The sequence below is a fragment of the Trematomus bernacchii genome, unplaced genomic scaffold, assembly GCF_902827165.1.
Source record: "Trematomus bernacchii unplaced genomic scaffold, fTreBer1.1, whole genome shotgun sequence".
NCBI classification, from domain to species: domain Eukaryota; kingdom Metazoa; phylum Chordata; class Actinopteri; order Perciformes; family Nototheniidae; genus Trematomus; species Trematomus bernacchii.
The window spans coordinates 8568995-8595991 of record NW_022987567.1 but is presented as its reverse complement, the minus strand read 5'-3'; the positions used below and the strand labels follow the sequence as shown (position 1 = coordinate 8595991).

Below are 26997 nucleotides of genomic sequence, written 5' to 3'. Positions count from 1 at the left end.
CTGAAATGTCGCCAGTGTTGGGGAAATCTTTTCCATCACAACCAGGAGCAAGGTTTTTATTTGGAGGTAGTTTGTAAGGTTTTCACATTTTTTGTGTAAATACTGAATCAACTACTAACTTCCTCGGTCTGATAGATGAGATATGATATTTTCAGAGATGCTAGTAACCATATGATGAGCTTTTTCTTACTGAGGCACACATGCCAAAAATGTTTTGCAGCACTGGTTTGTTTATTTCTCGGCCCATCTCTGTGTCTGCGTCTTATTTATTCTTATTCTTTATTAGCATCCCCATTAGCACTAGCTTGAGCACTGGCTATTCTTCCTGGGGTCCTCACAACATACAACAGCTCATCATTTCATGCAATTTACAATGATATATGAAATGAAAACTAAAATGGTCATCCAATTTTAGCCATCATAAGGCCTAACAAAAAAATACAAATAATTGTACATAATGATACATACATTCCCACAGGCACAGTTCAATTATACTTCATGATACTGAGATAGTTTGAGCCCTACCTGGTTTGGGTTGGGGGTGTCGGGGCAGCTGTCGCAGGCGTCTCCCACTCCGTCTCCGTCTCGGTCCAGCTGGTCTCGGTTCTGGACGCGCTGGCAGTTATCCAGGAAGTTCTTCAGGCCTGGTGCCGGAGAAACGACAGGAGAGAGAGAGAGAGTTATTAAACAGTCAGTGTGACAGCAGGGGGTATAGAGAACTGTCAGGCTTAACAGAGGTGAACGGGAGAGAGGGAGGGTATTATCTGTTATCATTGTCACTTATTTGAGACTCTGAGGAAAGATTTATGAGCATTTGTATGATTACTTGTTTCTATAAATGTTGCGAAAAGACACAAAATAAATACAAGAATGACTTTTTTTAAATCAGATGAGTTACAGTCAGACCTCGACGTGATGCACAACAAACTTAATTTGTATTAATACATGGTACTTCTAATGATATCTAATAATAATAATCCAGATTTCAATACTTTTTTAGATTTTTATTATAGCTTTTAAAATTAATCTAGATTTGATTGTATTTACGTTTTTTTTCTTAAATAGATTTTTTTTAAATTAATCCAGAAGTTTTTTTAGGGGCATTTTTGGAAGTGTTGCAGGTAAATATCTAATCTCTAATATACTCTTGATCAATTACATTGAAAAGGCTCTAATAAATTAATAAATTATAAGAAATACATTCCTACTTTTTAAAATGTTCTTGACAAAGTCTCAATCACTGAATTGTATTTAATTGAATAATAATGCACAGAGATATTTTTAACACTCATTCTCCTCGACGGATAACAGCGTGTAATCTGAACTTCCACCACTTGGTTGCGCTGTTGTATTTCCCATGCAGCGAAACCTCCTCTGTTTTCAGAGGCTGCTTTTATTCACCGCAGGGGGGCAGCAGCAGACCCTCAGAGACCGAAAGGTAGCCTTGGACTTTATATTTATATTTAGCAGAAGCCTCGGCTTGCTTTTTAAATCCACTGGATATGAGTTTCATCACATTTCTAGTGAATATTCGTGTGTATGAGGCCAACAGGGAGTGGATGTAGGGGATCACTTTGCTTTCTTTCCCAAATTGGTGGGATATAATAACAGAGATAGATAGGAACAAGGGAACATAATAGTATGAATTAAATGCATTTTAGAGTAAAGTTACTTGTATTTCTAACAATCACAGTCTTGCTATATAAATATGTTTTCCCTTTACAGATATTATGCTAAGCTAAGCTATCAGTCCCAGTTTTGTAATATTAAAAGTGTGCTGCTTTAATTCTCCTTATATGATTTTCATTGAAATATATTTGGTTTTTGGACTGTGGTTGGACAAAACAAGCAATTAAAGACTTCACTTGGCTCAAATTCTACTTTTACTACAAGAGTACTTTCCCTACCCCTGTTTCTATAACATGATATATACACTCAGAGGTGGGAAGTAGTGGAGTACAAATACTTCGTTACTGTACTTAAGTACATTTTCCTGGTATCAGTACTTTACTCCACTACTTATTTTTCTGACCACTTTTTACTTTGACTTCTTACATTTTGAACACAAATACCTGTACTTTCTACTTCTTACATGTTGAACACAAATACCTGTACTTTCTACTTCTTACATGTTGAACACAAATACCTGTACTTTCTACTTCTTACATGTTGAACACAAATACCTGTACTTTCTACTTCTTACATTTTGAACACAAATACCTGTACTTTCTACTTCTTACATGTTGAACACAAATACCTGTACTTTCTACTTCTTACATGTTGAACACAAATACCTGTACTTTCTACTTCTTACATGTTGAACACAAATACCTGTACTTTCTACTTCTTACATGTTGAACACAAATACCTGTACTTTCTACTTCTTACATGTTGAACACAAATACCTGTACTTTCTACTTCTTACATGTTGAACCCAAATACCTGTACTTTCTACTTCTTACATGTTGAACACAAATACCTGTACTTTCTACTTCTTACATGTTGAACCCAAATACCTGTACTTTCTACTTCTTACATGTTGAACCCAAATACCTGTACTTTCTACTTCTTACATGTTGAACACAAATACCTGTACTTTCTACTTCTCACATTTCCCAAACAGGCTGGTTCCTTTAGTTTGAATGTGTGTTTGGTGGCGTGATCATTATTATTTAGAGTCATTGCGTGCCTATTGATTTGAACACGATCCGTGTATCCATCATTTCCTGGTCTTCTCTAAAGAAGAGGGACCAATGAAAACGTTGTCATGTTGCCGTTGTTCAGCATGGAAACATTCATTAGCTAACAATGACATTATTGTTCTATTAATATAAAGGGAGGTCAGGTACTCTTTAAAACAGCTGCTAGTTATGGGTACTTTTTACTGAAGTACATTTCAAAGCCCTCTTTACTTTGACTTGAGTGAAGAAGTTTAGTCAGTACTTCTACTTTCACCAGAGTATTTTTAAACACGAGTATCTGAACTTCTACTTGAGTAAAGGATGTGTGCACTTTGCCATCTCTGCAACACTCGTGCAGCAGAGTTATAACAGAGGGTGCATTCACTGCTGGTTACATAATCTTTAGTCAGACTCAGTAACTCTCCGTACCGTCTCCATCCATGTCGTCGTCGCAGGCGTCCCCCCGGCCGTCACTGTCCGTGTCCCTCTGGTCCGGGTTCTCCACGATGCGGCAGTTATCGCAGGCGTCTCCGTGGCTGTCCTTATCGCTGTTCCTCTGGTCCACGTTGGGCTTCAGAGGACAGTTATCCTGAAGCACAAGGAGGACACAAAGGTCTCATTCACTGCATCAAACAGTTAGAAATACAAGGTCAAAGAACCGAATGGAGATATGAGATATGTGAAAACCAGATAAGATATCCAAAGCTTTAGAATTGATTTAGTGTGCTTTAGTGTTTGGTCGTCATTGCTTTACACTTCTCCCAGTTTGGAGTCTGTTACTGTTCAACGTACGGGAGGTTTGAACCTGTGAGATGGGGCTTAAACTGGATTAAAAGTCATTTTAAGACTGACAGCTCCTGGCAGACGAGGCCTAAAGGAAGTGTGACTCAACCTGTAGCTGTCAGGTTTGACATTTCTTTGAGACTTTTAAGATAAACAACAAAGAGCTCAAGTTATTTTATGACATTTTAAAGCAAAAGACGTGCACATAACACCTTTAGGGAAACTGTTATGTGTATATTTCATTATTTCCTGACCTTTAAACTCAACAATTAACCTAGAAAAAGTTGTTGTGTGCTTGAATGCATTTGTTAAAGATCTCCTATGATACTGTTTTTCATCAATATATTACAGCTCTCAGATATATACAGAGCCTGTCTCTGATTGGCTGAAACACCAAACAGATCATTGCAGCATTACCCATAATCCCCTCTGTTTCAGCCCTGTTTCCAAAGTGCTGATTCTCTGTCTGTTACTTTAGATGAAAATAAGGAGCCCCTCCCCACGCCCCTCTGAGAGAGATTTGGTTACAAAGAACACAATGGTGCTCTAGGAGGAGATTCAGGTGATAAGGTGGGGGGTGGGGTTACCTTGGTTGCTGATTGGCTAATGGTTACACAAGCCAACACATCGCTATGACATCATAAAGTGGCCAAAATCTGATCAGCTCATTTTCAGACAGGTTTTTATAGAAATGGATCAGGACAAAAAGAGAGAGAATCTTTGTTCCTGAAACTTTCAGAGTCTCTTTCCACAGAGGGGACACATGTTGATGAAGAAGAGACATGAAGAAGAGGAGACACATGTTGATGAAGAAGAGACATGAAGAAGAGGGGACACATGTTGATGTAGAAGAGACATGAAGAAGAGGGGACACATGTTGATGAAGAAGAGACATGAAGAAGAGGGGACACATGTTGATGTAGAAGAGACATGAAGAAGAGGGGACACATGTTGATGTAGAAGAGACATGAAGAAGAGGGGGACACATGTTGATGAAGAAGAGACATGAAGAAGAGGGGACACATGTTGATGTAGAAGAGACATGAAGAAGAGGGGACACATGTTGATGAAGAAGAGACATGAAGAAGAGGGGACACATGTTGATGAAGAAGAGACATGAAGAAGAGGGACACATGTTGATGAAGAAGAGACATGAAGAAGAGGGGACACATGTTGATGAAGAAGAGACATGAAGAAGAGGGGACACATGTTGATGTAGAAGAGACATGAAGAAGAGGGGACACATGTTGATGTAGAAGAGACATGAAGAAGAGGGGACACATGGTGATGAAGAAGAGACATGAAGAAGAGGGGACACATGTTGATGTAGAAGAGACATGAAGAAGAGGGGACACATGTTGATGTAGAAGAGACATGAAGAAGAGGGGACACATGTTGATGAAGAAGAGACATGAAAGAAGAGGGGACACATGTTGATGTAGAAGAGACATGAAGAAGAGGGGACACATGTTGATGTAGAAGAGACATGAAGAAGAGGGGACACATGTTGATGAAGAAGAGACATGAGGAAGAGGGGACACATGTTGATGTAGAAGAGACATGAAGAAGAGGGGACACATGTTGATGTAGAAGAGACATGAAGAAGAGGGGACACATGTTGATGTAGAAGAGACATGAGGAAGAGGGGACACATGTTGATGTAGAAGAGACATGAAGAAGAGGGGACACATGTTGATGTAGAAGAGACATGAAGAAGAGGAGACACATGTTGCTGTAGAAGAGACATGAAGAAGAGGGGACACATGTTGATGTAAGAAGAGACATGAAGAAGAGGGGACACATGTTGATGTAGAAGAGACATGAAGAAGAGGGGACACATGTTGATGTAGAAGAGACATGAAGAAGAGGGGACACATGTTGATGTAGAAGAGACATGAAGAAGAGGGGACACATGTTGATGTAGAAGAGACATGAAGAAGAGGGGACACATGTTGATGTAGAAGAGACATGAAGAAGAGGGGACACATGTTGATGAAGAAGAGACATGAAGAAGAGAGGACACATGTTGATGTAGAAGAGACATGAAGAAGAGGGGACACATGTTGATGTAGAAGAGACATGAAGAAGAGGAGACACATGTTGCTGTAGAAGAGACATGAAGAAGAGGGGACACATGTTGATGTAGAAGAGACATGAAGAAGAGGGGACACATGTTGATGTAGAGGAGACATGAAGAAGAGGATTCTGCATAATAGGTGACCTTTAAAACCTACCTGTTCATTGGGTATACCGTCACCGTCTGCGTCGTCATCACAGGTGTCTCCATGTCCGTCCCTGTCGGCGTCCTCCTGACCCGAGTTAGGGACGAACACGCAGTTATCCTGTGAAGGGAGGTGATGGGAAATTAAGTTAAAACAAGAGATAACAACTGCAGAAAAGTCTTTATGCATTACACATAACCAAGACAATAGACATCACATCACTTTTTATAAAATCTTCGTGTAGTTTGCACTTGCCTTTTTGCAGCTGGAGTCTTTACATTTGAGTTTGTCATCTGGGTATCCATCGATATCTGTGTCCTTCCCACACAGGTTTCCATTACCAGCCCAGCCAATTCCACACTGAGCAAAGACACATAGAAACTCTTTCATCACAGTGCAATACAAAGTCATGTTTCATGCATCCCAGCAGCTCCATTTGCAACATCAACAAGGAGAGATATTAAGATGCTAGATAGATAGACCTTTTTCTGACGACTTTTTACTTTGACTTCTTACCTTTTGAACACAAATACCTGTACTTTCTACTTCTTACATTTTGAACACAAATACCTGTACTTTCTACTTCTTACATGTTGAACCCAAATACCTGTACTTTCTACTTCTTACATGTTGAACCCAAATACCTGTACTTTCTACTTCTTACATGTTGAACACAAATACCTGTACTTTCTACTTCTTACATGTTGAACACAAATACCTGTACTTTCTACTTCTTACATGTTGAACACAAATACCTGTACTTTCTACTTCTTACATGTTGAACCCAAATACCTGTACTTTCTACTTCTTACATGTTGAACACAAATACCTGTACTTTCTACTTCTCACATTTCCCAAACAGGCTGGTTCCTTTAGTTTGAATGTGTGTTTGGTGGCGTGATCATTATTATTTAGAGTCATTGCGTGCCTATTGATTTGAACACGATCCGTGTATCCATCATTTCCTGGTCTTCTCTAAAGAAGAGGGACCAATGAAAACGTTGTCATGTTGCCGTTGTTCAGCATGGAAACATTCATTAGCTAACAATGACATTATTGTTCTATTAATATAAAGGGAGGTCAGGTACTCTTTAAAACAGCTGCTAGTTATGGGTACTTTTTACTGAAGTACATTTCAAAGCCCTCTTTACTTTGACTTGAGTAAAGAAGTTTAGTCAGTACTTCTACTTTTACCAGAGTATTTTTAAACACGAGTATCTGTACTTCTACTTGAGTAAAGGATGTGTGCACTTTTGCCGTCTCTGTATATGAGTTTAAAGAGCAGGAACTCCCACCTCACAGGTGACCGTGCCGTCCCTCTCCATGGTGCACAGAGCGTTCAGATCACAGGGGTTTGTGAGGCTGTTCCCACAGCTGACCTCCGGCTTGCAGCCCTTCACCTGGTCTCCGGAGAAACCCGTCTTACAGCTGCCGCAGTGATACGAGCCCTGAGCAGGAGACAAGGACAGCAGGTGTCTTTTCATCGCCACATCATTGAGATAATCTTCTGTTAAAGTGAAGTGTTGGGGATGGCTTTCCTACCACAGAGTTTTGACAGGCTGAGTTTGCGGCGCAGCCTCCGTTGTTCGTTCCTTTGCATTCGTCAACGTCGTCACAGACCTAAATTAGAGAATATAAGATGTGTCTTTCTCCGTTTATGTTCAGATTTGACAGTTACACCACATAAAATACAACAAACAGCGGTGGAAAGTGATTATATTGGCTACAGTAATGTTCTTTTGTTCAAAAATGTTGTACATAATCCACTCTTGTTTACTATCTGATGATATAATTAGTGTTCTAGGTTCTCCTTTATATCAGTTTAGATCACCAGAAGCATCCCACACTTTTTGCCAAAGTATTTCATAGCATTTCTACATACACTGTCTTTATAGCTACAGCTACTACCAATATTGTACTTCTTAAATATAAATGTAAACATATATCACACAGTAGTATTCATGTGTTAATGAGACCACTTTTCAAATAAATTCAGTCAATTAAAGTTGGAAACATTTTCTAACATATCTTAGTTGATAAGAAAAAAACCAAATGACTTATTTCCACAACAAGCTTGAAATAAACCCTTAATATTTCTCCTTATTATAATCAATCTGAAGCTTCTGGTTTAAGAGATGAGCTGCTAACACTCACAAGCATCATGTACCTACATCTGATTGATTTTGCTAACTTATAACTGAACTTATGAGGCGATATACCTCACCTCTAGTGAGTGGCCCAGCCCTTCGTATTTTTTTCTGTACGTCGCCCTCGGTGAAAAAAGTTTGGACACCCCTGCTCTAAACCTTTCAGGTGTGTAGCTAAGATCCAAATAAAGTCTGATTTTGAAGCTGGGTGTGTTCTGAGTTACAGCACGGAAAGTAGGGGTTTGAAAGTTGGTAAGACGCCATGGGATCCTCCGTATTTGATCCAGTGTTTTACCTGTTTGTTGGTCTGTGCGTATATGATGCCCACACCCTCTATCGCCAGGCCGGAGTATCCCAGAGGACACGCGTCACATCTGAACCCCGGGGCGGTGTTCACACACTTCACTCCAGGGAAGCAGGGGTTAAACTGGCACTGCAGGAGAGAAGGAAGGAAAGAGGACACGGGGACTGTTTAAAGAAAAAAAAATCTGCAAAATGTGTGAGTCTCTCAGGGCTGCTTACCGAAAAAAGCTTTTAAGTCTGATGACACTTTGACTCATGCAAAAAACATAAAGCTAAAGGGGTCAGGCCTTATGAAGAGGGATGAGAGCAAAGAGGAGAAGACACACACACACACACACACACAGACAGACAGAGAGACACACACACACACACACACAGAGAGACACACACAGACAGACAGACAGACAGAGACACACACTCACACACACACACACACACACACACACACACACACACAGACAGACAGACAGAGACACACACACACACACACACACAGAGAGACACACACAGACAGACAGACAGAGACACACACTCACACACACACACACACACACACACACACACAGACAGAGAGACACACACACACACACACACACACACACAGGCAGAGAGACACACACACACACACACACACACAGACACAGACACACAGACAGAGACACACACACAGACAGAGACACACACACACACACACACACACAGACACAGGCAGAGAGACACAGACAGAGACACACACACAGACACAGACACACAGACAGAGACACACACACAGACAGAGACACACACACACACACACACACAGGCAGAGAGACACACACACACACACACACAGACACAGACACAGACACACAGACAGAGACACACACACAGACAGAGACACACACACACACACACACGTGCACACACACACACACACACACAGACACAGACAGACACACACACAGACAGGCAGACAGACAGAGACACACACAGACAGACAGAGACACACACACACACACACATTCCTGTACTTCCTAATTAACAGACTTTGACGTAATTTCCAAACTTTAATTTTCCCCGTTGCTGTCATTTCTGCAGCTCCTGTGAAGTTGTGTTCCCGTTGTCTCACCTCGTTTCTTGTCACCTCTCTGCTGCCAACGCTTGTTTTAGAGGCAAAATACTTTAATATAAAAAAAGATGCAAAATAATCACCGCTGGTTTAGTTTGTCTACAATGGCAGCTTCTGTGTGGAAATATAAACACATTTTGCAGACAGCCTCAGACCAACAGTGACGTCATGTGATTAGAAAGATATTTGCACTTTACCAACCCTCCTATTGTACGGCTAATTATCTTCTTTTTAGTCATCACATTGGGGGATTGGACAATGGAAAGAGGGTGTTGGACCCCCTCTGCTCCTGACCTTTAAGCTAACACCAGAGGTAAGGGTGAGAATAACAAGCTGTTATTATTCTCCACAAAGGAGGTTATGTTCTGGGATCGGTTTGTTTGTTTGTTTGTCAGCAGGATTACAGAAAGACTTGGTTGTAATGAAACTTGGGGGGAAAGGTGTAGAATTGGCCAAGGAATGACCCATTACATTTTGAAGCAGATCTGAATCACAGGGTAGATACACATTTGTGTTTTTAATATTAATGTTGGATAGTGCATGGCCTTGGTGGAGATCTGCGCTCTCTTGAGTGCCTTTTACAAAGTCGTTTGAATCCAAAATAAGAATTTGAATATACTGTTTCTTGCGATGCGCTAGGACTAACAGTTCATAAGATTCATTGTCAGACAACTTTACAAATCTTATCCTAAAAATATATAATCATGGGCGTCGCAGCCATTATATGAGGGTGGGACAAGTCCCCCCCACGTTTTAAAATCATTAGTTTAGACCCCCCGGTGTTGCCATAGTCGCGGTGGACAACTTGTCGTTTAATTATTTACTCTGTAACATTTTTCGTATTGGAATAAACTTGTGTTATGTTTTATTCCTACAGACTACATGGTGAAAGGATAAGATGTGTGTTGTCAGTATAGTACTATTTTATAAAACATTCTCTGTTGTTTAAGTGTCTGATACTTGATAACCACAAATACAAAATACGTAAAAATGACAAGTAATGATATCACATATATCAGGGGTACTCAAACTTTTTTATTAAAGGTCCAGTTGTGAACTTTATACAAGGTCACTGGTCCGGATCAATGCCACTAAAGTCCCCCCCCCCCCCCCCCCCCCCCGAGCGGAGAATCGAAACTGAAATTAAGAAGCAGTTTATTGGCGCTCTATGCATGGAGTTTCCCGACATGTCGTTGCAGTAAATTAAAGGGTGTTTCATGTTGTCGTTGCTGTGGACCTTCTTAATCTACCTTCTTTGGGGGCCCCCTTCTGGTTCAAGCACTTGCCTGCCTTGCCTGTCGGTAAACGGCGCCCCTGTATACACACATTCAATACATACATACAATATGTCAAGGTAAACTTGCGGTTAACTTGCGGTCTGCTATGCGTGTCACATTCGCGCACACAAGTAAATATATATGCACGTTCATTCTTACAACGCGTCAGACACAAGACGCGCGTACATGATGATGTACATTAATTTATCAGAATCAAATTTTTCTTTTTTTTTTTTTTTTTTTTTTTTTTTAATAATGGGACACAGGGTTCGGTCCGGATTGATTTGCAGTTCGGTCCGGATCCGGACCTTGGTCCGGAGTTTGAGAAGCCCTGACATATATGATATAGTCAGACACTGTTATTTCAAATCAAGCCTAACGAATAATTGTTCAGACTGGCTTTACTCACTTGAATGGCTCCTTAGAATGTCATTTTGCTCTGTGGTTTTCTATGCAACACATGTTTGTATTGCAATGCCACTCGTATTTTATTCATTTGTGTATTGTAAGGTGACATTGAATGTTGTGAAAGGTGCCCTCAAATGAAATTTTATTGTATTATTGTTATTGTATCTGTGCCTCTCTCACACAATGTTCTTTTTTTTTTTAGACAAGGTTAATCCTGGTGTCAATAGGGAAGATCTGCACGGTTTCTCTACAGCCCATGTTCAGCAGACCAGGTGGTGGTGCAGCTGTCTGGTTTGGCACCCCCACTGTAACTTAGTCAAGGGTGGTCGTACTCCCACCAAAATCACACTGGTGTTTGCTGTCCCCCTCTAGTCTGTGCACACAAAAGCATTTTATTCTGGGCTCAGCAGGTGGGAAACTATGAGGGGCTTCCACATGTGGCAGACCGGGCGTTGGTGCTGCCAGATTTAGCACAATATGACACACACACACACACACACACACACACACACACACACACACACTCACACTCACACTCACACTCACACTCACACTCACACTCACACTCACACTCCCTCCCTCCCTGAGCCTTACCTCGTCCACATCATCACAGTTGAATCCGTCCCCGGTGTATCCGTCCGGACACGGCCCGCACTCCACACCGTCGGCCGTCTCTATGCACCGTACATCACGGAAACACATACCTGGACCACACCTGGGTTTCACCACCTCAGTCCCCCCCAGACCTTTGAAGGAAAGACAAAAAAACACATTTTGTTGTGAAAATACTGAATGTACTCTTCCAATATGAGAGTCCACATGATAACAAAGGTATCCCAACTGTAGCTGTGTACATGACAGGATGTATGATTACCTAGAAGAGCATCAGGACTGTTTGAGGCATATGATAGCTATGTGATTAACATGATGATTCAGCCTCTATGGAGATAGACATATGACAAGCATGATCATTTCTGACGTGGAGCTAATCTGAAGTAAACATTGAATACTGCTTTATATTCCTCCATCTTGTGACTGTGTAACTCCCTCTCTTGGATATCAGCATGTGAAGGACACTGTTCAGGAACTAGTTGATGTTCTGTATGTGATGACTACTTCCATTCTTGAGAGGATCATAGATACATGGATCCTGATGTTGAAGCTCAAGCCGGTGAGATTTTTCTAACACATTTAAACCATCATCTGATATTTTGTTTGTTAAAGAAATTGCTGTTTAATAGAAGTTGTCTTACCGCAGGCCTGACACTCTGAGATGGTGTTTCTGAGGAATGAAGTCTCTTTGACCTGTGAAAAGGTGAAACATAAATAAGTCTGTATGCAGTAAAGCTGTCGGGGGGGGGGGGGGGGGGGTCAGGGGTGAGGGAGCAGGGATGAAGTGGTCTCAGTGGGGCTGTTAGTGTAACTCACCTGCTGAATGAGGACGTCTTTCAGCTCATTTATCACCTTCGTTAGGTCCAGCATTTGGTTGGACAGCTGCTTCGTGTTGACCCCTGAGAGAAAGGCACTGTTTACTTTGTGAAACTGAAGAAAGGTGAGAGGGGGTTTCTGAGCCTGTTCTCAAGTGACAAACTGAGAAAACACTCGGCTGTCTCTGTAGACTTCCCGCTTTAATATTCTTACCCAGAGTTTGGACGGAGTCTTTTTGTTGGAAATGGCAGTCTTGTATTGAAGCAACATTCTCAAACGTGTCCCCGACCACCAGCTTGAGCTCGTCTAAACTCTCCTGTTGGAATAAAACAACACAAAGAGGACAGCTTAGCTAATTTGGATCCATTAATGGGACGGAAACATTTTTATTATTGTATGGAAATAGAGTGGCTAAGGGATGTATTTTTTCACGTTAAACATGACTTCACGTCACCACCGCTAAGCTAAAGGCGGCTAATGTTGGGCTATAAAGGAACTACAGCACGGTCACATGACTTCACGTCACCACCGCTAAGCTAAAGATGGCTAATGTTGGGCTATAAAGGAACTACAGCACGGTCACATGACTTCACGTCACCACCGCTAAGCTAAAGGCGGCTAATGTTGGGCTATAAAGGAACTACAGCACGGTCACATGACTTCATGTCACCACCGCTAAGCTAAAGGTGGCTAATGTTGGGCTATAAAGGAACTACAGCACGGTCACATGACTTCACGTCACCACCGCTAAGCTAAAGGTGGCTAATGTTGGGCTGTAAAGGAACTACAGCACGGTCACATGACTTCACATCACCACCGCTAAGCTAAAGGCAACCCGGTGTCACGGCAAGACGTGAACATGTGACGATCTACCATGCTGGGAGACGTGAATATATCACGGTTTCGTCCCTTCAAACGTGACAGTTACACGGTATTGTTATCATGGCCCAACCAGTGGAGAAATACCCGGAAGTGCCTAGCAAATGGTCTACCGCGCCTATTGGTCGGTTTTTATTGTCAAAATTAGATGTTTTTAATTTATTTTTTAATCGTCACACTCGATTTTGCCGATTTTCTTGTTGCCCTAGCTGGTCGACACCTCTTTTAGCAGAAACAAAGGCTACATTAATGTATTAAATCGATGTTAATCCATGTGTGTGGAGGTGAGGATGTGGAATTAACGGACGTGACGTTGTGCGATTGCGTTGCCAGGCAACGCAATTTACAAACTCTTCAACTACAACCCTAATTATATTTTAAAACATTTTAGACAGCCTCACGAAATACTTTAATGTAAATTAAAATGTAAATGTGAAGGAATGTGTGTAATGTGGTGATTGACATTATTCACCCACGGATCTATGGGTTGCGGGTATTATTCCGCACGGACATTTTAGTTAACCGGACTTACTGTTGATGGGAAATCCGAAAACATTTAAAAAAAATAAAATAATACTTTATTCCGAGTTTGCTTGCTTTTCTCTTTGGAGGTCATCACATAACGGCATTGTAATACACGGTTTGGCTGCATTAAATATGACACATCTGCCGTAGTTCTGTATTTATAGAGCCCTGATGAGAAGACTTCTTGACAAACAGGAAGCACTGCCGCCAAAACTGAAAACGTGACGTGGATCATAAATATATCCGCAATTAAACAACATCTTACATTTATTTTCACACAATACGTCTCCTTGCAGTATCAATAATAATTCGGCTGACTTTTATATTTGATCCAATTGGTAGATAGGCTGTATTTACACCATAACGGTGCACAGTTGATAGAAAGGCACATCTAGTGGTTAAAGCACGTTATTGAATTTGATTATTTGATTATTTTTCACAAAAATGAAACCATCAATAGCAGAAACAGAATTAACTGTCATTAGTAAACCACCCAAAAAAAAAGATCATAAATGGTTTTGTTTTATAATATATATTTTAAGGATAATAATAGCAATGTAACACTGTCTATGACACTTACTGTATAACACTGATTTGAAAAACATACAGAAAAAACTAATTCACTGCCCTTAATAAAGTATTTAATACATTTCAGGTGTGCTGTTTTGTTTAGATCATTGACATCTGGAGCTCTTTTAATGTCCTTTTTGATTATTGTTACACCAGGTCTTGTCAAAACCTTTATTCCATATTCAATATCCATTACTAAACAAAACAGCAATTCTACTCCACTACAATTCAGAGGTTAACCTGGTATTTTTACTCCACTACATTTATTTTAGTTACTTTGCAGATTCTGATTAATGATGTGAAATATAAACAACCCTTAAATCAGGCTTTAGTTACACCTGAGTAAAATTCAGGGAAAGGTGATTGTCAAGTGCCAACAATCAGGAGAGATATTTGATAGTTGCTGCTTGAGAAGACTAAACATTTATCTGCAGATCCCTATAAAGTATATTCATTACTCGTTATTCTCTACTAATAGTTAATTAAAGACTGTATATAATGGCTATTTTGCATATCCCTTTCAAGATTTCAAGATTTTCTAAGGATCATTGACATATATACACAACTAATTCAATAACGTGCTTTAACCACTAGGCGGTGCACACAAGGTACACACAGCCATAATAACTTTGTATTATTAGTGTAGGACACTTGTGTATGTATAACATCTGAAGATGTGTAGTTTTATTCATGTTTTCACATAATTGTACAGGATATTGCTATATTATTTCACATGTTTTACTTATAATATCTGATTTGTAAAACATCACAGACAGAAAGGTATATCCGTCATTTAACAGTAACGGGCCGTCTCCACGGCAGCGTTAAAAAAATCTTGGAGGTGGGCGTATCTGAAGCTTGAGGATTTTTTGCGAGCAACCAATCACATGAATCTCCCGCCCGCGACATACGAAGCAAAAAAGCCCGAAGTAAACTGGATATAAACTCCCCAAAACAGGCGAAAACCTACCACTGTCTCTGCCACCTCCCTCCATGCCTGGCTCCTCCGGTTTATATCCCGGTAGGTCTGGTCATAAAGCACCGGGTGATTGATTCGCTACCGCTAATTTCTCCTCCATTTTTTGGAATATGAGGAAATGACCTGCGGTATTTCTCTCCCAGCATACACGCCGTTTGATTGGCTAGAGCTTGAACTGTCAGATTTGCGTACACGGGATTTGATTGGCTGACGCTTCCACCTCAGCCTCAAAAGTTGAACATTGTTCAACTTTGGATCTTGAAAATCCTGAGAATCTCCGCTCGCCTGCCCACAATGCATTTCGGCGAAAGCGAAAAAAAGTGACGTCACCCCATTCAAAGTGAATGGGCAGAAGCGTTTCAAGATTTTTTAACGCTGCCGTGGAGACGGCCCGTTAGCTATTGAAATTCTGAATCCATAGATGTGTCTCCCATCACCCAAATCCCCTGACTATTCTCTCAACTCAGTATTTACATTCTTATATTCAAAGAAAATCAGTAATATCTTTAAAAACGACAAGTCCTTTTATATCAGCTGTGCACCGTTATGGTGTATAACGTATTTTTTTTCGGATTTCACATCAACAGTAAGTCCGTTTAACTAAAATGTCCGTGCGGAACAATACCCCAACCCATAGATCCGTGGGTGAATAATGTCAATCACCATATTACACACACCCCTTCACATTTACATTTGAATTTACATTAAAGTATTTCGTGAGGCCTTCTAAAATGTTTTAAAATATAATTAGGGTTGTAGTTGAAGAGTTTGTAAATTGCGTTGCCTGGCAACGCAATCACACAACGTCACGTCCGTTAATTCCACATCCTCACCTCCACACACATGGATTAACATCGATTTAATACATTAATGTAGCCTTTGTTTCTGCTAAAAGAGGTGTCGACCAGCTAGGGCAACAAGAAAATCGGCGAAATCAAGTGTGATGATTAAAAAATAAATTAAAAACACCTCATTTTGACAATAAAAACCGACCAATAGGCGCGGTAGACCATTTGCTAGGCACTTCCGGGTATTTCTCCACTGGTTGGGCCATGTTAACAATACCGTGTAACTGTCACGTTTGAAGGGACGAAACCGTGACATATTCACGTCTCCCAGCATGGTAGATCGTCACATGTTCACGTCTTGCCGTGATACCGGGTTGGCTAAAGGTGGCCAACGTTGGGCTATAAAGGAACTACAGCACGGTCACATGACTTCACATCACCACCGCTAAGCTAAAGGTGGCTAACGTTGGGCTATAAAGGAACTACAGCACGGTCACATGAATTCACGTCACCACCGCTAAGCTAAAGGTGGCTAACGTTGGGCTATAAAGGAACTACAGCACGGTCACATGACTTCAGGTCACCACCGCTAAGCTAAAGGTGGCTAATGTTGGGCTATAAAGGAACTACAGCACGGTCACATGACTTCACGTCACCACCGCTAAGCTAAAGGTGGCTAATGTTGGGCTATAAAGGAACTACAGCACTGTCACATGACTTCACATCACCACCGCTAAGCTAAAGGTGGCTAACGTTGGGCTATAAAGGAACTACAGCACGGTCACATGACTTCACGTCACCACCGCTAAGCTAAAGGTGGCTAATGTTGGGCTATAAAGGAACTACAGCACGGTCACATGACTTCACATCACCACCGCTAAGCTAAAGGTGGCTAACGTTGGGCTATAAAGGAACTACAGCACGGTCACATGACTTCACGTCACCACCGCTAAGCTAAAGGCGGCTAATGTTGGGCTTGCCACTTTATAGACACTTGTTAGCAACCGCTGTTTTAAAATTCATTGAAGTATTTTACTTCATAGAACAAAATCTTGTAAGCTTGCATTAACCTCAGACCTTATAAAGAGCTAAAATGCTGAGGTATTTCCTTGGTTTAGGACTCACTCCTGCACCACTCTCTACTGTGAGTGAAGGCTCACCTGCTCTCGGGCCTGCATGGTCTTCAGGTCCACCGTGCCGTATCCTGCAGGTAAACCCTGGAAGGCGGCAGGTAAATCCCTGATGGTCTCCACCAGCCTGCAGTCCAGATGCAGCTCCACGCCCCCCGGACCCTGCTGCATGCCCTTCAGGTGGAACAGCAGCCGGTGCTGTTGGCCGTCTGCCAGCACCAGGTTGTTGAAGGTCACCGAGGTCATCCTCTTGTCGCTCCGCAGGTAACGCAACACAGCTGAGAGGATGAGGAAGAGGAAGAGATTTAGTTTAGTTTAGTTTATTTGTTTATAATGTCGTGTTGTTTGGTTTAGATGATAGGAAAGTGTCGTGTCAAATGTTCATATAATCATTTAAATAATATGTATAGATTATGTCTTATACTCTGATTGCCTTTTACTCGTTTAAAGGGGACCTATCATGCAAAATACACTTTTGTACGTCTTTTATACATGAATATGTGTCCCTGGTGTTCCAGGGAACTCACCAAGTGTCAGAAAACACAACCCTCTCTATTTTCCTCCATACCCAAATCTCTAAAAAAGGGGCTGCAACGGATCTGATAAAAACTGATTCAGATTTGAACACTGTCCTGACATCAGGACGGTGGCGCTACGGCTATTGGGCCAACTCCACCAATCAGGAGGAGACAGCCACGGCCATTGCCGTTCGAAAGCGCTGGAGACGCTGTAGTACATATGCCAGGCCAGTAGGTGGTGCTGTTCTCACTGAATCAGCCCAGAGCTAGAAATTGTCAAATTGAGCAAAATGAGGCATGGCTAAAATGCATGATCTGTTTGGTATTTTGAAAAAAAAAAAGTATAAATATGCCTTATATAGGTATGGTCCTACACTATATTATTCAAATATAGCATAATAGGTCCACTTTAAATAGTATTTTGAATCCTATATGTGTTTAACAGAGACATGGTTAGGATTTACATTTCAGGAGGGCATAAGGTGGATTTGCAAATGGTTAAGGACTTATGGTTTAATGATGGGGATCTTTAGATAATGCCTAAGGGAATTTAAGGGCCAGTTGAATATATAGTGTGACTGTAAGCAGAACACCTTTATCCTCTGAGGATGAAGTTGCTCTGTTCCTACATTTGAGATAGATTTCACGTGCATATTGACTTTCTTTATTAAATATAACAAAGAAAACTTTGCCCATGAATAATTTATCAGTTTCTCTTAAGAATGTCCTCCAGAGAAAGCAGAGCCTCTTCTCTCGTATAGCTTCTTACCTCTGTTGAGCTTCCCCATGACGGTGAACTCAAAGTACTTGCTGTTGTCCCGCGGGTTGAACAGGGCGAAGATGCTGGTTCCTGTTTTGGGCTGAAGCTTGAAGGAGGTCAGGATGAAAGCCTCGTTCACGCCCTGCTCCACCAGGCCGCCCTGCAGAAGGTCCGGCAGGCAGTCCGGTGAGGTGAGCAGATCATACACTGTGGAAGAGAGAAGGGAGAAAGGCACATGAGTAATGGAGGATCAGATGTATGAATATTTATGACCCAAACACATCCTGAGTCCACATGAGGAGATGATGATGATGTTGACCCAGTGTTTGTTGATCTTTTGAGACCCTGCATTTACTCAGTGAAATGTGGATTTCTAAGACAATCATGCTGGGTTATACAGAGAAAAATCATATCTCACATCAAGTTCTTTGATATTGGGAACATATTGTTTGGTTGACTACTGATGCTTTTACATAATATTTGCACAATGACATTTTTTATAAACCAGTGGGAGGGCGGCTGTGGCTCAGTGGGTAGTGTGCTGGACTTCGAATCAGGGGATAGCAAGTTCGAATCCCACTGCAGTCAGCATGTCGTTGTGTCCCTGGGCAAGACACTTCACCCCAAATTGCTCCTGTGGGGATTGTCCACAGTACCGAATGTATGTAAGTCGCTTTGGATAAAAGCGTCTAACAAATGACATGTAATGTAATGTAAGTAACTACACTTGACTATTTTGACATATTTGTACTTTACTTGATTATTTCCATTTAAAACTACGTTATAGTTCAAATATTGCCTACTTTTATTCAACGCTCACAGTTACTTTGTACATATAAAAACACATGATATGCTGATATGCTACAATGCAGTACTTTACTACTAAAACACACAGTACTTCTAGTATCTAAATCTGGTCCACATTGACAAACTGCAACACTTAAATGCCCCTACTTGAACACAAAAAGGATAATATAACAACCATAATAATGTAATACTGTGAAAAGATCCATTCTGCATAACACGTTTGAATTGTAATACTTAAAGTATATTGATCTGATTATACTTCTTAACTTTATATTATTCTGAAATGAGCCACTGTGCAGAATAAGTACTTTAAGTACATTTTGATGCTGAAGACGATACCGATATATTTTCGCTAGTTAGTTGCATGATGTATTTCTTTTTGTATCCTCTCCAAATCTGCTCAGCTGATAAAGTGTTTCACAGTTCCTCCATTCTTCTCACAGGCGGAGGTTTGACCGAGTTAAAGCCAGAGGGACGCTGCACTCATGGCTGGAGAGTCCTCCTGCTTTAATAAAGTGACTTGGGATCTGTGCAGAGCAGGAGAGGATGTGCAGGGAATGTGTCATCCACCATCTGCACGCAGCATGAATACACAAGCAGTCTGCAGGGCCTTCAGTCAGGAGGGACTCACATTGTTCCCAAATGCTGCCAGAGACTGTCCGGTGTCAGCCAAGACTGCAAAGCATGAGTTTCTTCTATTAACTCTGTCCTCGTGTATTTGACACAAGCTGTTTCCTGGAAATGTGGACATTAAAGAGTCCTCTCCTGCTGATGTTCAGGTGTATATCAGTATGTAGTGTCTCTACTTTAAAGAGTCCTCTCCTGCTGATGTTCAGGTGTATATCAGTATGTAGTGTCTCTACTTTAAAGAGTCCTCTCCTGCTGATGTTCAGGTGTATATCAGTATGTAGTGTCTCTACTTTAAAGAGTCCTCTCCTGCTGATGTTCAGGTGTATATCAGTATGTAGTGTCTCTACTTTAAAGAGTCCTCTCCTGCTGATGTTCAGGTGTATATCAGTATGTCAGTATCTCTACTTTAAAGAGTCCTCTCCTGCTGATGTTAGGTGTATATCAGTATGTAGTGTCCTCTACTTTAAAGAGTCCTCTCCTGCTGATGTTCAGGTGTATATCAGTATGTAGTGTCTCTACTTTAAAGAGTCCTCTCCTGCTGATGTTCAGGTGTATATCAGTATGTAGTGTCTCTACTTTAAAGAGTCCTCTCCTGCTGATGTTCAGGTGTATATCAGTATGTAGTGTCTCTACTTTAAAGAGTACTCTCCTGCTGATGTTTAGGTGTATATCAGTATGTAGTGTCTCTACTTTAAAGTGGCCCTATCATGCTATTTTTAGGCAATAGCATAGGTCTCAGATATATAAAAATACCCATTCTAGCCATGCCTCATATCCCTCTATTTCACTTCCTGTTTCAAAAGTGCTGATTTTGGGTATAAAGCTTTAAAAAAAAAAAAAATTGATAAAAAAAAAGTAGGGGTCTGAGCTCATGCGGGACCCGGCAGCTACTGTCTAAACTAAATGCTGCCGTGATGAAACGCCATATCATGGATTATCAAGGATTATTTCTGAAACAGTATGGAGCTCAAAGGCTTTCTCTCTTGCCGGTTATACCACAAGGTGAGTTCCTTTTTATTTCCTGCTATTTACACATGCTCTCCAGTACAGGTTAGCTCTGAGTGTTAGCGATGCTAATGTAAACACCGACTAGAATAGATTTACATTGTTCAATGTTCCAAACTCACATTGGTTTCTCATACAGCATCTCTGTATAGTATGTGTATTCACTCTCTGTCCTAAACGGCTTGTTGGAGCTCCTGCCCCCCCCTCCCTATGAGCCCAGTGTGCTCTGATTGGTCAGCTCGCCCACTCTGTTCTGATGAGTCCACCACCGTTACAGCGGAACATCAGTGATTATGTGTTACAATGGCGTTTGTTAGCAACCAGAAAATGACACCAGTAATGACAAACAGATGAGAATGCTGCGTGGGGTCTGGGTGCCGTGTTGGCGGGACGTTGCGGGGCTCGCTGCTCTGCCCTTTGAGGGCCGAGGAGCGGACAGTGTGAGCTGGATTACTGGTGTCGTTTCCTGGTTGCTGCGTGGGGTCTGCGAGACAGCGAGACACCGCGGAACTCAGCCTGAGCACACACACACACACACATCCTGAGAAAAGATAAGGCTGAGTGAGTGTGTGTGCCGGCGAAACTCCGCGGAGTAGCGCGGCTGAGACAAGATATGGCTGAGTGAGTATGTGTGTGTGAGGAGCTCCACGGATTGATCCATTTGGACCAATTGGTCCATGTGTCGTTACGTCACTGTGACATGGAAGAAAAAAATGGAAAAATAAAAATCTCCAACGAGGCGTTCTGGGGCAGCATAGACAGGTCTTTTCTGTGTTAGAGTTTTACTCGCTACAGGGTGTACTTTGAGGGTTTGAGACTTTGCAGACCGTTTACTTGCAGAAGCTACATAACACACAAGGGGACGGGTAATAACCGAAAAAGCATGTCATGGGTCCTTTAACTCCTCAGTCCATTCATTTGATAAAACTCCAAAACTGAACAGATCAGGAGAACAAATGAGGCGGACACACTGGGTCCTGCAGATCATAAATCTTGAGGACTGAGAGCTTTGTGGGGGTCAGGGTCCTCTCACCCCAGAGATCCTGAGAAAACGCCTCATTTCAGCCCCTGATTAACCTCCTATTTCAAGCTTCATAAAGTTCAGCTGAAGCCATACTGCAGTGTCTTGTCCTCTTCTTAACTCCTGAATATAAATCCAACACGGTCAAGTTGATATATCTCATACCTTTCATGTTTAGAAGACCCAGTGGTGGAAAAAGTACTCAGATCTTTAGATGTTGCCGAAAATCGAGGCACACCACTGTAAATAAATTACACGAAAAGGTCTGCAATCTAAACTTTTCTCCATTATAAGAACAACATTATTACCATTAGAACATTGAGAAGTACCAAAAGCTTAAGTGTTCAATATGCAGAATGGCCCACTCCAGAATAATGTATATCATATTATTGGATTATAATTATTTAATGATACTTATCCCTTGATGGGTAGCATGGACATTTTCTGTTGGAGATCAATAACAATCTGGTCGTAACTTACAATACAATAACTACAAAAATATCTACATCCTACTTATGTTTTAAAAATATTTTGTTATCTGAAAGCTGACAAGCCACTAAAGTAAGCAAATAAAGTGTAGTACAAGGTATTTGCCTCGAAGTTGAAGTAAAACAGAATTATAAAGTGGCATAATATGGAAATACTCAGGTAAACTCACAATTGTACAGTTCTTGCTTAGATGTTCTCAGTTTCTTCACATCACTTGACGTACTTAATTAAACCTCAACCAGTAATGACCAAGGAAAAACGTAATCATCAGCAGCCAATTAATCACAACAGGAAGTCACATGTTGATGAATTAATAAGTAGTCTGCCAATCATGAGCAAACATCCGTTAAAGTTCAAGATGTAAAATCAAAAACATCTCAAATAACAGTTAACTTTTTGCCATTTGGTGTAAGCAGAAACGAGTTGTGATCATCTTTTTTTAAAGTTAACACGCCCACCTTGTTGACAAACACTTGCTAAATTAAATCTCCAATAATTACTGAGACATTTCCATTTATTTAGAGTTTTAGGGTCTCCCCCATTTTTGCTCAGTTTTAGGTCTCCACCACCACCACCTTAGGGAGTCTCTTTAGCCTCGAAGTCAGGGGGGTCAAACTCAAATACACAGTGGGCCAAAATTAAAAAATGGGTACTAGTCGAGGGCCGGACTGGTTCAATGTTTATTGCAGAACTTATTGAAATGAACTTATTGCACATATTAAACCTGGAACTAACAAAGCTTCAATGATTGCCTATAAAAACAACATTAAACATTAAATAATCAGTTGCATTCATTTCTTATGGCTCAATCTGCAGCTTGTCCAGAGTCATTTCTTATGATTACATTTTCCCACAGGCCAACAACAGCTTCAAAAAAACTATTTCCCTCAAAGAAAAAACCAAACATGTCCTGTTGTCGTGAGAAACAAAGTGCAGAAGGAAACATCCATGTAAACTCAGTGTGCTGCTCTGTGATGCTAGTTCAAGCCAGATACTTGGCATCTCATCTTGGGTGCAAGTTCATCAATGTTTGGGCTCAGGCTCTGAGCTGAGGAAACCCTCAGGATGGAGTGAAGGTGTGCGTGCAATATACCGGCGGGCCAGATCTAATAGTAATTAGAAATTATCCTGCGGGCCGAAATTAAATCCACCAAGGGCCTGATTTGGCCCCCGGCCTTGAGTTTGACACACGTGCTCTAAATGCTTCACCATGTTCACTATAACTGTGTCTGTCTGCTGTATAGGGATTACCAGGTAGTGTACAGTCACTTTTTAAAGCTTTCTCACTGACAACAGATGCCATAAGAGCGGTGAACCAAAACAGTGATGTTGCAATGTTTAACAAAGAGCTGAAACTAAAGAGCTTCTTACAGTGAAAAGCTGATAATCCTCTGCAGGCTTATCACTAAATGCAACTCCTTTCACAGTGTTATTATAGAAATATGGATTATATCCGATTCAAAGGGTGGCCCTGTCTTATCTTTGTGCCCAGAATAAGAAATGAGTTTTCGAATTCCTTTAATTTCAACTCCAGGTAAAGCCATTTATATTGCTCAATGACCCTTTGCAGAGATACTGCTGCTTTCTGCTATCCTGCTGTTTTACATTGTTCCCGCTCCGTTTGAGTCATGCATACAATGAGTCATTTGCAAGGGAAATGATAGATGATGAAATCCATTACTCTGGACTTGTTTTATAAATACCATCAGGCGTCCGTAGCCAGAGTTTGCAGAGATTAATGACTGCGTGAAAGGTATTCCATTTATCACAGGAGCTGATAAACTCTCACCACACCACAATGTTTCAACATGTCGTCTGCAGCTCCAATGTGTGTGACCTTGAACAGATGTGCGTGAGACTGTAGGAGAGTTTGTGCATACAGTTTGTGTGACTTCAAGTGCAATATTGCCCCCAGATCATCTCTGATTGTTCCCATGTGTGACCCAGCTGGGACATTGTTTGAACTAATGCGTGCCAGAAAGCTGGGCCTCCTGAAGCTGCAGTAATCACACAGATCTGTCTGTAAAGCAGGGTGGCTTTACTTCAGAAAATATGTATTAAACTGCTTCATATATTCCCGAAGTGACGGGGATATTTAGCATTTTATTCAGTGAGTATCACACACCATGTCTAATCCTTTGTGTGCCTCTGCATATGATATTCTCTTTCACAGTGCTCTGCTTTATCCATTATGCATCAAAACTCATACAGTGTGTACAAATCCCCAGTGGAGTGGAGCCATTAAATCTTATTTGACAGATAAGGAAAATGGAGGATTACATCACAGGCAGGTTGTAAGAAAAAGTGCAAATTAAATCAAAGACATCTTCCTCCTTGTGCGTGTTTTGAAACTCAAACGGACAACCTTTAAAAAGATTCTCGTAGCCGCTGCAATCACCAATCAATGACACATTTTGTTAAGAAGCATTTATGCAACTTACCTAAAGCCTGGGCTTCCACACGTAGGCTGAGATTTAACAGCAGATGTGAGGCCAGAATCAGGGCTGTCCAAACACCCATTTTGTCCCTTTGTAGCTGGTCCCAGATCAGCAGTTTCTCTGTAGTAACTGATCACACAGTTTCCTGTCTGTCTGCGTTGTCCTCCTTTTTGACTCAGAAGTGAGACATGGTTGCTGCTGCTGCTGCTGTCTGTGTGTCTTGGTCTGAATAGTGTGTGAGGATGTTAGGATCACAGGAGTCTTACTGAGGGCGGAGCATGAGGGCCACAACCTGCTTTTTAAATGCTTCCTCAGACGGCCCCATGCAGAGAAGGAGTGACCTGCAGAAAGTCTTTGCATTGGTTCCTTCTGCTGCTACCAATTCCCACAGGCTCTAACACAAATGTGCTGAACGTGAGAAGCTAATGATGCAGAGTAGGAACTCATGTTTGCCAACCGAGATCATGAATATTTTTAGACCCTTGAGTTCACGCTTGAGGTGAATTCCCCCCTTTAGAAAAATGAGACGTTGAGTATTTATTTGAGAATGTCTGAGACACAGGGAGATTGTTTAACTTGTATAACATGTGACCTCGTATGTAGTGTCTCTACTTTAAAGAGTCCTCTTGGCTTTGCAGACCATTTACATGCATTCAAATCTATATAACACACTACAGGAAAGGAAAACCCCCCACAAAGCAGAATAGGGCCTCTTTAATGTTACAGTATTACAGAATATAATCATATTCACCACCTAACGGTTCCTCTTCTTTCATGAAGCATTTAAAAGGGGGATGTTTTCTCTTTCCTCCCAGGTATCAGAGGTGGGAAGTAGTGGAGTACAAATACTTCGTTACTGTACTTAAGTACATTTCTCTGGTATCAGTACTTTACTCCACTACTTATTTTTCTGACGATTTCTTACTTTGACTTCTTACATTTTGAACCCAAATACCTGTACTTTCTACTTCTTACATGTTGAACACAAATACCTGTACTTTCTACTTCTTACATGTTGAACCCAAATACCTGTACTTTCTACTTCTTACATGTTGAACACAAATACCTGTACTTTCTACTTCTCACATTTCCCAAACAGGCTGGTTCCTTTAGTTTGAATGTGTGTTTGGTGGCGTGATCATTACTATTTAGAGTCATTGCGTGCCTATTGATCTGAACACGATCCGTGTATCCATCATTTCCTGGTCTTCTCTAAAGAAGAGGGACCAATGAAAACGTTGTCATGTTGCCGTTGTTCAGCATGGAAACATTCATTAGCTAACAATGACATTATTGTTCTATTAATATAAAGGGAGGTCAGGTACTCTTTAAAACAGCTGCTAGTTATGGGTACTTTTTACTGAAGTACATTTCAAAGCCCTCTTTACTTTTACTTGAGTAAAGAAGTTTAGTCAGTACTTCTACTTTCACCAGAGTATTTTTAAACACGAGTATCTGTACTTCTACTTGAGTGAAGGATGTGTGTACTTTTGCCATCTGTGACACCTTTCCCATTTGCCCTCGTTTCCCCCCGGCCGTCTTGGTGCAAATTGAGGAAATGAGCGTCCTGCACATTTTCCCCGCCTTAACAACCGGCCAGCGGAGCTTCAGGTCGTCAGCAAGTCTGGCACCACGCGAGCTGCCACATTTGGAAGAGATGAGGAAGCCTTAATGATGTTTGTTTTTCCACGAGTGCTGCATCCTATTTTTAAAGTTAACGGAGCCTTATTCTGCCATTGGGTGCAATTCAGTAAAAGCTTAATGTCAGTGGCTGCAAGATCCCACTTAGAAGGATAAACACAAGTATCTACGGTAACCTTTCTTTGTATCCTGATTACACAACGCAGAGAGCATTCGAACATTTAAGAGCAAACTCAAGACCCAATGTTTTATTTTATTCCTTTTATTATTTGTATTTGTATATATTTTTAATTTAATTAATTGTATTTATTTTTATTTATTTGAATTTATTTTAAATTATTTTTAAATTATTATTTTATTCCTGTTTTATTCAAAGTCATTTTTTAGCCACATAGCTCTGTGTTATATTTGGTGTTTGTGCAGCACTTTGAGTTACCTTTGTGTTTGAGAAGTGCTTTAT

General features: G+C 41.1%; 1 protein-coding gene across 1 annotated transcript in view; it reads right to left on the bottom strand.

Moving 5' to 3' along the window:
* The window catches only part of thbs4b (thrombospondin 4b), a 34807-nt gene extending 9624 nt beyond the window's left edge, over positions 1–25183 (bottom strand). The window contains exons 1-14 of the mRNA XM_034125935.1: positions 24900–25183; positions 18516–18713; positions 17259–17506; positions 12571–12673; positions 12358–12440; positions 12183–12234; positions 11524–11675; positions 8129–8266; positions 7229–7306; positions 6982–7134; positions 5942–6046; positions 5699–5806; positions 3111–3270; positions 526–644 (exon numbers count right to left, since the gene is read on the bottom strand). Of these exons, the coding sequence (XP_033981826.1) occupies positions 526–644; positions 3111–3270; positions 5699–5806; positions 5942–6046; positions 6982–7134; positions 7229–7306; positions 8129–8266; positions 11524–11675; positions 12183–12234; positions 12358–12440; positions 12571–12673; positions 17259–17506; positions 18516–18713; positions 24900–24978 (1776 nt within the window). The 5' untranslated portion in view covers positions 24979–25183. The remainder of the gene's footprint in view (positions 1–525; positions 645–3110; positions 3271–5698; positions 5807–5941; positions 6047–6981; positions 7135–7228; positions 7307–8128; positions 8267–11523; positions 11676–12182; positions 12235–12357; positions 12441–12570; positions 12674–17258; positions 17507–18515; positions 18714–24899) is intronic.
* Positions 25184–26997: the final 1814 nt, after the last annotated feature.